At 29.9% G+C, this 18218-nt stretch overlaps 1 protein-coding gene across 1 annotated transcript; it reads left to right on the forward strand.

Moving 5' to 3' along the window:
• Positions 1-3661: 3661 nt before the first annotated feature.
• Positions 3662-17962, forward strand: LOC107445517 (alpha/beta hydrolase domain-containing protein 17B). The gene is made up of 2 exons (XM_016059920.5): positions 3662-4709; positions 14737-17962. The coding sequence occupies exons 1-2, from the start codon at positions 4063-4065 to the stop codon at positions 14951-14953; spliced, it is 864 nt and encodes a 287-aa protein (XP_015915406.1). The 5' UTR covers positions 3662-4062; the 3' UTR covers positions 14954-17962.
• Positions 17963-18218: the final 256 nt, after the last annotated feature.

The raw sequence follows: 18218 nt of genomic DNA on the forward strand, positions 1-18218 counted from the left end.
GGCAAGTCAACTTCGAAAATTTAAATGACTTATTGTATCTAAATATTTTACAAATATGCTTAAAATAATTAATCTTCAATTAACAATGGCATTTTCTTTCACTAACTTAAAAGTTTTAATATCAGTAAATAATTATAACTAAGACGGTTTTACGAAAGCTCTGTCATTACATGGAATAATGGTTTGGAGTGAACAATATGTTACTTTATAACTGTTGGAAGTTTGTAACAGTTATTCATAGCTGTTTTCCTATTTTTAGCCAGGGCCTATTAAGTTAGTTATAAAAATACGTTCAAAAAGTTAACACTGGAAAACACTACAATTTTGTGAAAATAAAAGGTACATTTATTACATAATTTTTTAATATTTATTGACAAGTAATAACGCTGAATTATTCAGACTCGTATGAGTTTGTGAAAATTGAGAATTCTTAATTAATTTAATAGCTCTCACCTTGGTGAAAAAACTCACCAAATTGGTGTTACTAAAAAAATAATTTTTTTTTTAAATATTCAAGCTATTTGCTGGAAGTTGATTTTGAAGTTGATACTTTGTGTTCTACTAGTTGAGAAATTGATTTTGAAATTTATGCGTTGCTCCTTAATCATACCGGTAGGATTTAAGAAGGCATACGAGGTACGATTAAGGCAACAAAACAACAAAGTGTTATTTCAAGCTTCAAACAGTAGTTAGCTAGCAAACAAACAAGTAGAACGTTACAGATTAAGTTTCTTTACGATTATACGTATTAAAAAATGTGTACATTACTGTAGTTCTGCTATGTCCTTCACAGGATGATCAAAAATTACATTGAAAATTTGCAAAACCGATTGACTTAAATAAAAAAAATTAACGCATTTACACAGTGACTTCATTCTTCTGGATGAATCTCCATGCAAAAGAGATTCATAATTTATCCTGTACAACTTTCTTTATCCTCTGCTTCATCAGAAATTAGGGGTGGTACGATTTAGAAGAAACGCGATTGAGGCAACTCTCCTTAATAAATGTTTCAAATCGAGTTGAAAGCGACAAATTAAATGCATTGAAAAATAGTGATAATCGCAAAATTTTATCCGTGTGAGATTTAAATAGAATTGATAGAAGTTTAAATTAATCTGACATTGTGGGGAGTAATTAAACTTTAATATAAGTTATAGTCAAACTTTTTTTTAAATATTTTTTTATTTAAGAAATTGTACAACATAGCAATTATGAAGCACCTATAACACCCAATTTGGCCTTACCTGACTCTTCAATTAATAAATATTCTAAAATTGAAGTACATCACTCATTTAAATTTCAAAATGATCCATTATATTCAAACTAAGAAACAGAACACTGAATAACTTTTGATCTAATAATCAAATTTTCACGAATTAATCTGCAACAATCTTAAATATAATAATTATATAGAGAATTTAAATTGCAAAATCAGACAAAAATTGTTTGCTCTCCAAATATCTTCGTTCCAACAAAATCGAATTCTTAACCAGAAAAATTTGAGTGAGGACGCATTGTACAAAAATTGTATTTTTAATAAGTATTTATCATTCAATTTAGAGATGAACAAAAGCTGTTTGATTTTTGTTGCTCAAAAACTTCACGAAATTTCGTTCAAAGTTTGTATTTTGCCTTTTAAAATCGCATTGCTAATAATTATTCTTAAAATTTAAACTATTTTCGATCATTATTTAATTAAATAATAATAAGCAATAATTAAAAAAAATTTTACCGGCAAACATTTTGTTTACTTATTTTGATTCGAGAAATATGGAAAAATACTTAAAAAGTAAAATTAGTATTAAGGGGCCCAAACTTTTGACGGCCTTCTGATTAAACCGTCGAAGCTATATTTTCCAGATAAAAACTCCCTCAAAAAAAAAAAAAAAAAAAAAAAAAAAAAAAAAAAAAGGAAAAGAAAGAAAAAATAACAGTTAAACAAAAAAATGTAATCTACCAGAAATAAATAATTAAATAAATAATTGAATAAATAAATAAATAAGTAAGTAAATAAATAAGTAAGTAAATAAATAAAAGAAATAATAAATAAATAATAATAATAATAATAAAAATTATTGGTTATTATAAAATCAAAATACAGGTCTTCAATTACATGCAGAGAATACGAGAGAACATCAGAAAATATTCTTAAATAGTCGATGCTTTTTTATAGAAGAAATATTGAGAGCGATAGTTTAAAATATTTGATTTATATAGCCATACCGTAAAAAAGGGTTAAAACAAATTGTGATCGCCGCAAGGTGATTATAGGTTACCCATTGGCAAAATGGTAACTGGTTGTTGTCTAATATTTTTTTGGAAAAGCAGCTTTATTGTCTTTTCATCTTGGACATCTTTAACTGTTAATCCTGAACTGTTCGGTACATAATTTCGCAGACATATTTAAATGCAGCTCAGACACATTCTGTGCAAATTCTTTTGATGATTGAGCAGACAGACATTGAACAATCAATCGAGATGAATATTTAACTTTTTCGGATTGGTACAATGGTTTGAAGAAGATTGTAAACTGCATCATACACCCAGAATTTAATGTTTCAGAGTTTAATAACGGTTAAACTTAAAATAATGAATAAAAAAAACCTGTACCTCGCTTTGCATCTTGCAGTAATAAAATTAAAGAATTGAAATTCGACTCGAATTGATATTTTTTTGAAATCGCTTTAAGAGGATCAGATGAAGGATCGAACTTTTTTTTCAAAGAGTTTTTTTCAGGAATTTTCTTTAAAAAATACTGCTGAAAATAAAGACTATTTATCCATTGTTTTAGAAACTTTTATTTATCTTTCTGGAGGCTTTTACTTTATTTGAGTTGGTCTAAAGGAACAATAAATAAGTGAATAACATTTCCAATCATTATTATCATTAGCGAGAAAAATTATTTCTCTCTTATTTCTTCTTATTCTGTTACACATTCCGTTTTCCCAAGTTATTTCTTGCAAGTGCAATGATTTATTCTCCAAATTTCAGGTAATTATTCATTTCCTTACTATTTATTATATTATCAATGTATGTTTACATTAAACTATAGTAGTAGTTGTACTTTATATACGCTTGCGTTGTACTAGAGCTGCACAATGTGCTATTGGTGACTGACTAGGATGAACTGAAGACATGTCATTGCAATTTTGATCCTCTCTAGAAGGGATGGCTCAGCCCCTTCATTCATAACCCAAAGTCCTGCGCGTGACACTTAAAAATATAATAAGTACATATTTTATTAAAACTATATATTTTCGCGCGCAGGTCGTCGGACTACCGAAGCGGGCGTGCCATCCCCTCTGCAGAGGATCAAAATTGTGATGGCATGTCTTCGGATCATCCCCAGGGATGTTTCCCAGACCGTCGCCAATAGTCCATTGTGTAGCTCTAGTGCGACGTAAATGAACAACAGCAACAAACTATATATTTGATTTTTTTGAGAATATCGACTTAAAACAAAGATAAAGGAGAAGAAACTCACGGGGTACAGAGAATAGAGCGAGCAGGGGGGGGGGCGGCAACTTTAATTCTCGGGCAAGGCTGCTTGTCTCGGGTAAATCTGAACTGCATCTATGGCGCATTTGAGTCACCACTTGTAACAGTAAAAAAATGCCTTTAAATATTTTTCATTCTGTTATGTTTTCTAATTTCAACTGAACTGACGAGACGATTTCGAAACTGTAATAATGTAATGAGAAATAGAATAAGTTTTGCTAGTTTTCAGGAGTATTAAAGCTTATAATTTAATACATATTATTTAAATAAGCATATTTTTTTAAAATTATTAATGTGCAATCATGACAAGTGTTTCTGATTAGTTTTTAAAGCAAGGAAGCTCATATTCAAATGACGTCATGGGAAACCGCGGCTGTGGGGGAGTAGATGGACAGCTTTTTTCTTATTTATGTTTATATTGTGTCGAAGTAGTGCACTGGGTAGTGTATGTTTCTTTGTTCCATATGTCATTATTTTTTAATTTTTTCACACAGTGTGAATTTGAAAATGTGGAGGTAGCATTAATCTGATTAATACTGTCAAATAGTATTTTATTTAGCTATGAATGGATTATCATTTAGTGATCTGTGCTGTTTGTTTTGTTGTCCGCCTTTCCCCGCTCGGATAGCTGCTAAGCTCGCCTTTGCACCTCCTGAACCAACCTATTCTTATGTGGCCGATGAATCGGGAACTAAATTTACCCTCAGCCTAAATGAACGCGCAGAATGGCAATTTTCTCAAAGGGAATTGGATAGTTTCGAAGTTTTTTTCACAAGGACTCCTCGCGGTAATCGAATTGCCTGTATGTTCGTTCGGTGTACACCTAATGCCCGATTTACTATTCTTTTCAGTCACGGCAATGCTGTTGATTTAGGTCCTATGAGTAGTTTTTATCTTGGGCTAGGGACCAGGCTCAATTGTAATATATTTAGCTACGATTATTCTGGTTATGGACAGAGTACGGGAAAACCATCGGAAAAAAACTTGTACGCTGATGTGTTTGCTGCATGGCATGCCCTGAGAACACGATATGGCATAAGTCCAGAAAATATTATATTGTACGGACAGAGCATCGGTACTGTACCAACTGTGGATTTAGCATCGAGATACGAAGTCGGAGCTGTGGTGCTGCACTCTCCTCTTATGTCCGGTATGCGTGTGGCCTTTCCTAACACTAAGAGAACTTGGTTTTTCGATGCATTTCCTAGGTAAGTAAATACTATTTATGTTCTTCAAGTTTGCATTTGTTACATAATAACTCTTTACAATTAAAAAATGAAAATATGAATATGTGTTTGCCAGGGTTGGGTTTTTGCCGTCAAAAACTGGTTTTTGACATGACAGTGGTAAAAACCGTCAAAAACCTACTGTTTTCTTTAATTTATGGCATATAGCGGACAATATATTATTTTCACTTAATTGCCTTTATAAATGAATGTTGTAAATGATTGCTATTGATTTTGCAACTATATACATGTATTCTTATAGAAGGATATACATTCATACAGAAATATTGTAATATACTTATTGCAAATAGTGATACTTAACTTTTATCATTATAGCTTGATTTGCAAAGGATTCAAAATTTTGCACTTCTTAATTGTTATAAATAAACAAACAAACAAAAAAAATTTGGAACTATTAATAAATTCAAGAACTAAAAAGAAGAATTTAAAATTTGACATTTCTTAAATATTAGAAATAAGCTAAATAAAGCTTTCAAAACTTGTAACTGCTAACAAACTCTAAGTCAGGAATGACTTGACATTCTTCAGTAATGTAATATGCCAAACAAAATGATGCTTGGAAATGTTTAAAATTTTGTTTAGTATCCTAATATTTTACTTCCAATAGTATGATTTGATATATTCGTGTTGGGAAAATGCAAAAATATGTTCTTAAATATTTTTCAACAACTTTTTTTCTAATTTTATTGCCCAAAAATGAATTAATTTTAAATAGCAGTTAAACTCAAATTAAAATACAGTTTTATCAAAACTATGGTTTTTTGACAGAGGGTTTTTTGACATGATGGTAAAAACCATGGTATAAACCGGTAAAAACAGTCATGTGTCAAAAACTTGCCAACCCTGGTGTTTGCAGAACAGTACTTCATCAGGGGACAAACTGTCTGTAAACACACAGGAGCCTTTCTGTTAGTGGATTTGACCAAAACTAACAGTTTTGGTTAAATCCACTAACAGAAAGGCTTAAAAACTAACAGAACTGTTAGTTTTGGTTAAATCCACTTACAACAGAAAGGCTCCTCTGTGTTTGCAGGCAGTGTGTCTCCTGATGAAGTACTGTTCTGCAAACACACATTTATTTTTTAATTGTAAAGATTTTATATATGTCTTATTTTATTTGATATAAAACAAAATTTGGTTTCAACTGCCTTGTGTGCTTTTCCAATTTGATTTAATGTTTCAATGTGTTTATTTACCTCTTATGTATCAAAATTGACTTCGTAAATTGAATTGATTTTATGTTTAGATAATAACTCTTGTTAATTCTCACTGACTAAATCAGGGTGACTGATGATCTAAAAAGTCCCTTGAAAACTCTTGGAAAGTTTTTAATTTCTAAAAAATGTTAGGAAAATCTGTATTGTTGTTTGTGAAGCTTACAATTAAAATTTAATTTAATTTTAAATAGTAGAATTTTATTATCAGGAATAATGTAACACTCTCTTGTGCAATTATTTCATTAAAATCCTTTCTAACTACGAAATAAAGTTTTCCTAAGATGATAGTTCTGTATCCAGATCTTTTGCCCCAACTGCAATTGCCAGACGCTCATTGAATTTTGAACTAAAAAATGAAAAAAAAAATTATAGGTTTTCTCGGGGGTGGCTACGGGTTATACCCTTAGAGTTGGTTCTCCTTTTTCTTCTTCTTTTTTCCTTTTAGTTTCTCACAGGCCACTACCCAGAAGTTGCCAAAACTGCTGAAGATTACTATATGGAAATCTTCCCTTTCCTAATTTAGTGCATATTAAAAAATGAATGATTTGAGAAGTTTGTACACTACTTTTTCTACATTTTGTGGGATAGAATATTTCTGTATTGGTGTTTTTAAATGTATAATGAAAATATATAATACGACATACATCTGAAGCAGAAATTGTGGCTTAAGTTGCTAAACGAATAAAGTCTCTATAGAACATTTTATAGTGAACGAAGAAATATTTTTCATGTCTTTGCTGAACAAATTATATCCAAGTTGCAGTGAATTTTTTTATATGCATACATAATAAATTTTGTTTCATTCTTTAGACATTTATAAAATTTATATTTAAGTATTATAGTTTCCTTTGTAATTTTAGTTTGTAGGTAAAATAAAAATATCTGCCATTTATGAAAAAATTTGGTAAAATCCTAGAACCTTTTGGCGACTTTTTTGAAATCTCGCCAAGTTGACATTGCTTTTTGATTATTAAAAAAACAAAACAATTTAAATTAAATTTTAAACCAGTATGGCACCAAAAAAATACAACATTAATGGTAATAAATGAAATAACGGTTAAAAAATGAGAAAATAGCCAATGATTCTAACAGTTAGAGATCTTAAATGGCGAAAAAATTATCCTTTTACCCCTTCTCTAATGAAATCCAACTTTCTCATAGGTATACATATCAAATATCCAATCAGGTTTACGAATTTTAGTGGGATTGGACGTTCAAAATAATCTCCCTGATATATCTTCCGGAAATCTAGTTTGGCGAAATTAAAAAAAATTGCCTCAAGATGGGCTATTCCAGGATCCACCCAAACTAGCGGGAACTTTTTTGACTTAAGCTGTTGAACATTAGCAATAATTAGGGCTGTAGGTTTGTCGCGGCGCGAATTTCCATGAAATTGTCATCTTTTTTCCTAAAATCCGCGAATTTCTCTATGTCTTGACTTGTGCAAAAATTGTTTAAAATTTGATTTTTTTTTTCATTTTTTATTTATTATTTTTATTAAACAGAATTTTTTATTTTCCTGAACCTTAAATTGAACATGTAAAATTGATTAGATATTTAGGGGAGTGAATCAATAGCAAAATGACATGAAAATAGTTCAGAGATAAGAGATAATCATAATCTTGTCAACAAGGTGGTCTTTCTACACTTAGGGAGGGTAATTACCTTCCTGAAGTCAGTAAGAGTACAAAAGAAATTGGAATCACAAAAGAAGGAAAATGTTATAAATCAAATCTTTGACAGAAAAATTGTTATACATGCTATTGCTCTGGGCAATGAAATTTCTACTGCCTTTCTACATATCCAGTTAATTTTTCCTAGGCGGCTTCTTGTGATTTCTTAAATATGGATCAGCTTCTTGGATGAACTAGTAGTTAGTAGGGACTTGTAACTAGTAGTTTGAATGTAGAATGTTTGAGTTTTCACAGCAGTTACTTCTTACAAAGCAACGGTCAAGGAATTGCGCGTTGGTGAAGGAAAATTGATCGAGTTTTGGAAATCAAAGACCGAACGCTCCAAAATTGGCAAAAGTGGAAATTCTGAAGTTTGTCGGTGCCTAAAAACAGCATTGGCGCAGAAAGATCGTTTTCTAAGTATTAAAATGTATTAAGTGATGAAAGACGAAGGATAAATGAGAATAATCTGACAATGTACAATACTTTGTACCAAAACTCTGTTCATTTAAATAAAAATATTAATATTGCTTGAAATTCAACAAAATACTTTTGTTGTGTATTTTTAAGCTTTCTTTATTATTTGTGCAATTTCTGTCTTTTGCATCATTTATATAATCTTTTTATGTTTAGAATTTGTGTAATTTTCAAAATTTCCCGCGAATTTGGGGTCTTTTTTCCCGAGACAAACTTGCAGCCCTAGCAATAATCAAAAGTCTTATGCTGCTATCATAAATCTTCTCTAAGAAGAAACATTTTTAAATGCATATAAAATTAAAATAGTCTATTACCTCACTTTAGTAGCTTAGCTATTCATTAATTTAGCATGATACTGCCCAGTTGTAGCCAAAACTTGGTGATTGTTTTGGAGTAGGTACTACTAGGGAATTCTTTCTTTACTTTTTTAGTAAAAGTATAGGTAAAAGTATTATATTGTACAAGTTTGTGTATGTGAAGTTTAGTTTAAAAATTGTATGCAAATTACTGTTTTTTTTATAACTTTGCAGGTGTTTAACTAATTAGTTAACTAATATTTTACTAAGTAGTTAATTTAAGAAAATTTTTGATAAAATGTGAATCTGGAAATTTTAGCACAATTTTAAAAAAAATCACAAACTTTATCAAAAAATCGCCAAGACACTCTTTTTAGTGCTCTTTTAGGGGTTAATTTAGTATGGATTTTATTAATAAGGGTGAGGGTTTTGAAGTGTGTTAATATTAATATATTTTTGCTTTATTTTGGAAACCTAACAACTATAAACAAATTTTAGCAGTGTAACATAATTTCTTGGTTTTTGTAATATTTAAAAAAAAAATGTTTAAATTTGACTCAGTTCTTAAAAAAATGTATCAAAATAAATTATTTTATTCATAATGTTAATGCGCACAGAATTTAAATTTCTGTACTGGAAAAAAATAATAAAGTGAGCCTTAAATCTAAAAGACCTAAATTTGAAAAAATAAATATATTGTTTCATCCCTTTTATCAGTTTAAAACAAATTTTCTTTCAGTTAAAATTCTTAGGAATTATTATAAAGCAGAACTTATGTGTTATTTAATATAAAAGTGCTTACCAAAATTTAACTTTTATGTATGTTTTTAACATACTGTTAAACAAAATAAATGTATCTTTTGCTATTCTAAGTTCAAAATAAAAATATAATATATTTTATACCCAAGCAGAGTAAATATCATCATGATATCAACCAGTTCAAATTATTTTTGTGACCTTAACAGTTTGTTGACCTACAATTTTGCACAAAGACTACAGATGAGTTAACCCATGAACAATGCATTATTTCAGTCAAAATTAGCAGGTATGCTTTAATGCCCAGAAGCAGAAAGTGCCTAAAACTGCGACGTACGTCGCAGAACAAACGAAGTCCTGCAGAACAATTTGTATCTTGAATAAGTGACAACGTTTTCCTGCGAACCCCCCTCCCCCACCTACCTACCTCCGGTAGTCTTGCAGAACAATCCCCAACCCTAATCTTATACTACATTTTTCCGTAGACCACAATGACCTGACGGTTTAACAGCTTCTCCATCCACATAACCTAGCAGAACATTTCAGATCTTTTACCATGGGAATAATCCGGTAGTCTTGCAGAACAATCCCCAACCCTAATCTCATACTACATTCTTCTGTAGACCACAATGACCTGAAGGTTTAAAAGCTTCCCCTCATAATCTTGCAGAACATTTCAGATCTTTTACCATGGGAATATGCCGACCACATCAGTAAAATAAAGACTTCATTGCACATTATAAAAGAGCATCTTATCCTTATTTCAAGTATAGTAAGCATAGAGGAATTCCAAAATATGGTAAAGTCATTGCTTTCTTCAATGTTTAAAAATACAAAGAATGCATTACAAATGTTTGGCCAGGAAAGTATGTTTCAAGAAGTTCCTCTGCAGATCTGCCTGTTAGCTCCAAAAGACTACTCTCCGTCTTAAATTATTCTGAGCTTTCTATATTTTCCTCAGATGTAATGCAAATGATAATCTACATTGATTCCATGTTAAAGCAGTATAAAATATATTTTGAAAAACAGGAAAACGTTGATATTGTCCTTAAACGAATTCTCTTTAGCTTTGACCACTTGCTGTTTCCCAAGAATGATGTTGCTTTAGAAGAGGCACCCACCTTTGACGCCCTGCTCAAATTTCAGCAGTAATCTCCCTCACCCATATCTTTGCCATTTTGAGGTGGAAATTAATAAATTAACTATAACATTTTTATGAAATGGGCTTATCAGTTTTTAGCAGACAGCAGTAGAAATCGATATGTAGTTTTATCTAGAGAGCTTCTAAAGCAAGCCGTAAAGGAATTAAATTCAGAGATTTCCAATTTCATAAAGTTTATGAACTTTTCATAATTTCCATTCCCATTTCAGAAGTAATTTGTGAATCGTGGGGATCCATGATTGACAGAATTGTTTCTAAAAGACCAAATGTTTTCGATGGAGATGAAGAAGTTGTTGGAATAACAGACCAGCGAATGTTTGTGTTTGCAAATGGTGCACCATCTAGGCCAGGGATGGGGAAACTACGGCCCGCCGGAAGATTTTATCCGGCCCGCGGGCAGAATTTTAACTAGCCGATCAGTGGCGAATATATCTACTTCGTTTAAAACTATTTTTGTTGATTTCTTTTTTAACAAAGTACTGATGACCTTTTCACTTTCTCTATTTTTGTTCTACAAAACATAAATTAATCAAAATAGTTAGCACAAACAGCTTTAACTGGTAAAATGTTGAAAGCAAAAGTTATTTATAGAATAGCTGTAGATTAGCTCCAACTAGTATTTGTCTTTCTCGAGAAGCAGACATATGGAATCTAATATAGGTGAATTGTACTTCACATGAGGCTGACTACGCTTAAGTTCCAACGAACGGATTTTTCTGCCGGCTCTAGTTCTAACATAATTTACTGCGTATGGAAAGGTTGCACACATACAACGTCATTGTAAATAATGGTGAAATTATTAAATGTATAAAATGGCTACTGCCTTTTTGAGTTATTTGTAAACATTTTTTTATCCCAAAATGGCAACTAAAAAACGCAAAGTTGATGTAGAGTGACATGCACTCAATGATGTATTGACTTTATTATATTTCAGAAGTTTTTAATCGGCCCACCAAACTTTTTTTTCTAGATTTTTGGCCCACGACCCAAAAAGTTTGCCCGTCCCTGATCTAGGCACTTGTCCCTTCGAACGATTTTTAAGGCAGACCTTATTTTAATGTTTGGACCTTCATATCATTAGCATTTTATTAATAATTCATCATCATCATCGTCATTAACACAATTTTGTACTTTAAAAGTGATTGAAAAAGTAACAAATCAAGAATGTTTGCCTTGGTTTAAAAAATAATGCACTGTATCTGTGTATGATCATATATTTTAATAAATGAAAATATAGTATTTTAACGTAAAGGGGATTTTTTTTTCACTGTGAAATGCTTGCAGAACATTTGCATAAATTAATAAATCCTGTTGCAGAACATTTGAAAATATTCTGCTTATGGGCTTTAATGTTTAAAAATTATGTGCAAAATATTCATATTAATACAATTTACATAAACATTTTTAAAAGCAGAATAATTTCACTATAATCTCCATTCAACCTGTAACCAAATTATTAATATATATTTAATTGTAATATGCATATTTTAATATATATATTTAAGGGCACAAATTTTTTTTGTGGAGATTTTCCTACCAGTTTTGCCAACTAGAATTGCAAGGGTGTCAAAAGGCCTAACTTGCCAAAAAAAATTTATTTTAAAAATATATAGTTAGGGGCTCGCCTGAAGTGACTATATGTTTTCAAATTGCTGCTTTTTTTTATTTATTATTTATTTAGCTTTATGCATCCCACTACCCAGAAGTTGCCAAAATTCTGGGATTATTTTGGCTCTTATACCAAATATGGGAGTCTTTCCTTTTATTTTATCAGAAAATCTCTATCTCACATAGCAAAGGAAATTATCTAGACTCACAACCTGTTAGAATACTTAAGTTACAGAAAACTCTTTTTGTTGTTGTTGACGACGTATGCCTGTTTAGGCAGAGAGGTGCGATTGTTCTTGTTTTCCAGTGGCGCCATCTATGGTCAAGAATTTGACTTCTGCCACACACATTTGTTTTAGACTCACAACCTGTTAGAATGTTTAAGTTACAGAAAACTCCTGTTGTTGTTGACGTATGCCTGTTTAGGCAGAGGAGTGCAATTGTTCTTGTTTTCCAGTGGCGCCATCTATGGTCAAGAATTTGATTTCTGCCACACACATTCGTCGCACCCGTTTATAGGGCAAATCCATTCATACATCCATTCCTTCTTTCATCCACAGATCGTAATTTTGACTTGAATCAGAGAACAATAGATCTCCAATCCAGTACCCCCAGAGGTTTTGATTTGTTATGGGAGCATGGAGGACTTTGCGACTCGACAGATTTAATGTCATCAGTCACCATTTACTACACGGGAAATCTTCGGTCGACGGGGTTCGAACTCTCGGACATGGGCCCAGAGCCCTACCAACCAGCCTAACCTGACCTAGAAAACTCTTTTGAATTGTAAAATTACGTAAATTTAAACTCAAATAACAATAATAAAACGTCCTAGAATATTAAGCCTGTTCGCACATTGCCTCACAAAGATAACATAAGCAGAGAGATACGCCGGAAGTTTACTACCGAAAAAGGGGTTACTCAAAGGCATGTATCGTTTAGAAATTTGCTCGTTGTTATAAATAATATCCTTTTAAAAAAAATATTATTTTAAGAACTTTCTTGAAATCAATAGCAAGAACTGCTGAAAAATCTATCGAAAAAAAACTATGTGATCATTGCGTCAAAAAGTAAATACTTTTATGCGTTATTCGAATTTCTCAGATTATATTTAAATATATTGAGAATATATAGAAAATAAGTATGTGAAATTTATCAGAATTTGTAAAAACCATACATAAAATAAGAACAATAACTGTCAAAAACAATAGAAACACCACATGAGTTTATGATGTTAGCGGCATAAATTGAGCGTGTCAAAAAGTGTTTAGGTATTTAAATCCATGATATGGATTTCATGTGTCGAAATAATATCAAATGAGAAAAACTACATAAAATTCGGTAGCAATAACTGCCAAAAAGGTGGAATCACCACACTGGAGGTAAATTAATCAAATATGGGTGTGGTAATAATGTCTGTATTTTTTAAAAAAATATCATGAGAAAATCATCAATAGTAATGATGGAGCAATCGAAGACATTGGAATGTTAAAAAAACCAAATGAAAATTCGAAGCAATAATTGCCAAAAAAATTTATCAAAACAACTGCATAAATTTAGGATAGAATCGACAGGAGCAAGTAAAGACTCAAATGCTTGATTTAAAATTTTTGTGTACTTGTGTACAATGTTACAATGTTGCAATGTTACAATGTTGTGTACAATTTTTGTGTACAATGTTATATTAAAAATATTGAATAGATTTTATTTCAACCAAATAAGAAAGGACATATCGCAATAATTTTTTAATTCTTTTACCAAAAATCTGAATTTGTAACAAAATCTCCACTCTGACATATTTTATTTAAGTAAAATAAAATGTTTTAATGAAATCATTTTGGAAACACATTAAATTTTTTTTAATTTTTGCGATTTTGGAATTACTTTTTGTAATATCAATTTGAAATTCTAGATAAAACCTGTTATAGATTTTTTTATTCTCAAGAGAAAATAAAAAAAAATCGTGTGTTCTGTTTTGCCCTCTGACATGCCAGAAAAGCATCTTTTGAAATTAATTCTGCTGATAAGAAAACCTAACTTTTTTGCCTCCCGAATGAAAAATCGTTCTGCAAGAACTCTGTAATGTCCTGGGACAATGTCGCCTCCACTCTACCACTGAGACTGTTTGAATGCTCTAGCTATAAACAAATTTATCTTCAAAAATAAAAATAGTTTTACTGGGTTGAAGCATGTTTATAACTTGAAAAATAGATATGTTCCCATAACAATTATATCTTTTTACTTGTAATGTCTTATTTTTATTTAAATTAAATTTTCTTTATTAGGTGAGACTGGTTTTAAATATCTGATTTGACAAATTATCAATCCCAAATTTATATAACTGTAATATTTCTTTCTTAGGTAATATTATTTTTTTATTTTGTAGAAATTTTTTATGTTTGAAAATTTTGGATTATCTTTTAGATTAATGCATTTTGAAAAGAAGAAATATTTTCTATCTTGTAGAAAAATAAAATATTTCTATTTTGAAGGATTCATAGGTAAAATAAAGTACCATTTTAATTATATTTAAATTGTGTTTTACAAACGTTTTTTTTTTTTTGTATCCTCTTGGTTTTAGAAAATTAAAAATGGAAAAAAATCTTAGAAATTTAGCATTAGTTTCTAATTAGAAGCATAAAGTAATAATTATAGTCAATGGCTGATAGTTGACTATTGTAGTTCTTTTACAAAATAACATTTTATTAAATTTTTTATTCTTATCAAGGGTTTGTAATTAATATCTTAAAATGATTCCATATATGATATATTTTAAAATTTTTTACCTTTATTTTGCAGTATAGACAAAGTACCTAAAGTAACTTCACCTGTCTTAGTGATTCATGGCACAGAAGATGAAGTGATAGATTTCTCACATGGGTTAGCTATCTATGAAAACTGTCCTCGAGCTGTGGAACCACTTTGGGTTGAAGGAGCCGGTCACAATGATGTAGAGCTATATGGTCAATACATTGAGCGACTAACACAGTTTGTATCTATGGAATTGGTCAATTGACCAATCCATATTACAGATCTATAGTTAAAGAGATAATTTGTGATTTTTTTTTAAAAAATTATTAAAGGATGCCAAGTGCTAAATGTTCTTTTGTATCAATGTAGTATTTTGATTTATGTGTTGAACTATGGTTTTGATGTCTGGTAAATTATTTTCATGGAAAGAAATTGGATGTGTTTTATATATGAGTCTTCTGATCCTAAATTTTGTTTTTCTGTCATTTTGGTGGAAAATAAAATCAATGGTCTTTAAATAATGAAACTTTCTTGTTTTTTTGTTAGAAACAATCTGTCATGCCATTTCATTCAAGTTTATAAATAATTTTTCATCTAAGTGTGCCTAAATGTCAGCTGATTGATTTATCGAACTAACTGATTTGTTAAAATCTAAATATTTCTATTCTAACTATTTTGGGAAAAGTTAAGTATATGTAAATAATTAAAAAAATTTCTATTGTTTTATTTTTCGAAATTAACAACACAAAAAAAGACTTAAAATTTATATGCATTATTCCTTTGTGAAAAATGTGGGGGAGAACTAAAACTTTTATTAAAAGAACACATTTTTAAACTGAAATCCTTGATTCCAAACTTATCTTTTGGAAGCTTAGTTTTTTTCCCCTTTTTTTTCTAAATGTTAGCTGCTAGTGAAATCTTCCTCTAAATTTTCTCGCAACATATTTATATTTTTTTCTCTCTATCTAGGTCTTTATTTGTGTTTTTAGTTATTATATAATGAAGACTATTGTTTTTATTTTCTTTATAGAACTTTTAATTTGAATTAGATTTTTCATGTAATGCTGTTAGTCTTTTTGTCACAATTGTTTCCTTTGGGAACAACAAGAAATGAACTGTGATTTATCATACTTCATCGATTCTCCTGTAATTTTACATTTATTCCTGAAGTTTAAATTTGTTTTGTATTTGACATAGATAAGAGATCATCTCATTAGGTTGTATAAATAATTCCATATAAATCTCTTTAATAGGTTTACCATTATTCTGAAATTTTTAAGCTGATTTTTAATTTCATCCAGAAGTGTGATATTAGTTTTCATTCCAATATAATCAAATTAAAAAATCAATTGTTATTGATCAAACATCTCTAAACTGCTAGTGAAATAAATTTTTATATTGCGTTAAAATTTTCGAAAATTAATGTATCCTTTTTAAAAATATTTGTTTTTTAACCACATATTTATAAAAGAATATCTGTTGGTTACTTCAAAATCTCCGTCATTGAATTGTAAAATAGCCTATTGACTAAGTGTTCAATTTTTTTATAAGTAGAAAAGCAATATCTTATGAACTTAATGCTCTTGCAACTTCAAATCCATGCCATTTTTAACATGTACTGTAATTTTACAAAGTTAATTTTTGGTGTCTTTGTAAATGATGTCGAAATATTTCCCCAATAACATACTAGTTCTTATGATTAAATTTAAATGCTCTTATTATGATTTTTTTTCCTTAGTGAAAAAAAAGGGAACAAAGTAATCAGTTTAATATGCACATTTAATTTGATTTTTTACATAAGTGATTTGAGTTCATTATTATTAATTAACAAGTTCTAAATTATATTAACTTATAGCCTGCTCATTTTATTATTATTATTTTAAAAGCTTACATTGAGCCTAATGGAGTGTAAAATCAGCGATAAAAAGCATAAATCCACTCGCCTGATGTTGGTTGTCTTGTTGAAAAGTCATAATCAACTTATAATTTATTAGAAATTGATTATCTTGTTGTAATATTTTTGAAACATGCTGTAATAATTTTCATAGCATTTTATATGTAGCAGAAATGAAGGGGTGAAAACTGATTAGTGTTCTATTTGTTTTTTTTCTTTCGGTTTTAGACCACCACCACACTCACAAATTACTAGCATTGTAAAACTAAGTACTTTTCATAGTGTGGAAGACTACATGTATTTAAAGAAGGTCTCTCCCTATTAAGATAAATTGAAGAAAATTTAATCATCATTGCTTTAAATATAGCTTAGTTAAAAACAATATAAAGATTTAAAAAAAAAATTTGTCACCTAACATTCTGCAGAACTGTATGGTTTTGGATATTGCTGGAGGCTCTTTTAAAAATAGTTTTGCAAAGTTGTTCTCCAAATTGTTGGTACTTCTCTGAAATTAAAGTAATAGTGATAAGATTTTTGCATTCTTTCAATGGTTGCTGTGTTTAACATCTTTAAAATAGTCTTTTTACTTACAACTTTGCTTAATATTAATATCTATCAATAATATTAATATTGTTTAATGTTATTCAAGTACCTTCAATGTGCATTCGGTGTTTATCAAGAGACAATTATGAAGGAAAGAGAGAGAAAAAAAATTAAAATTTGAAATTAATCATAAAATTTAATTATTTTTCTTTTTCCTTCTTAATTGTCTCTTGATAAACACATAATGCACATTGAAGGTCCTTGATTTAAATGTATTGTGCTAATTTTCAGTCTATACTTTAACCCTTTCAAGCTGACTGCCACATATATGTGCTGTTTAAAATGCTCTTGTACTTCCTGGCTGACACACCAGTGTGCCAGGGGGCTTTTTTGTTTGTTATTTGAGATAGAGTTCTGGAGCGTTTCAAAAATTATAATTTTAGGAACTAGAGGACATTGCATCTTCATAGAATTTGAAATACAAGTAGATTTGATCAATTCAAAATTAGAAAAATATTACTCACATACACATGGTTTTTGATAACATATACATGAGGGGAAAGGAATGTTTCTGAATCTCATGCTTTTTGACGGCTCTTTAAAATAATCATGTGGTACAACTCTGATTCAAGTTAGAATAATTGAAAAATATAACATTAAAAAGTCTCTTACTTTATTTTTTTCCCATTCTTTTATTAAACCACAAATATAACTAATCAAATCTGCATATGTCGCAATGTAGTGTTTGTAGTTGCTAACACCTTAATTAGTTTAAAATTTTTCCTCGTCTAGCTGTTTGCACATGCAGAAGTACTTTGATTTCAATTTTAACTATTTTCAAGTGATGTCTGTGATATTTCCCAAGTTGTTTAGTGATTGAAATTTTGTAATTTAAAATCTGTCCAGCAGTTATTAAATCACACAAACTCCCTTAAGTTCGAGACATTTCAGCATAGAAGGGATGATTTGGTTGCTGTTTTCACCAAGAAAATTTTAAAACTCTATTGAAATAGACATATTTTTAGAATTCAAACACAAAATTTTTTTTTATTTTTAAAATTGTAATGCTAGAAGGGGGCTGAAGCCTTCCCTG

The sequence above is a fragment of the Parasteatoda tepidariorum genome, chromosome 7 (assembly GCF_982258835.1).
Source record: "Parasteatoda tepidariorum strain Cologne lab strain chromosome 7, Ptep-v5.0, whole genome shotgun sequence".
Lineage (NCBI taxonomy): Eukaryota > Metazoa > Arthropoda > Arachnida > Araneae > Theridiidae > Parasteatoda > Parasteatoda tepidariorum.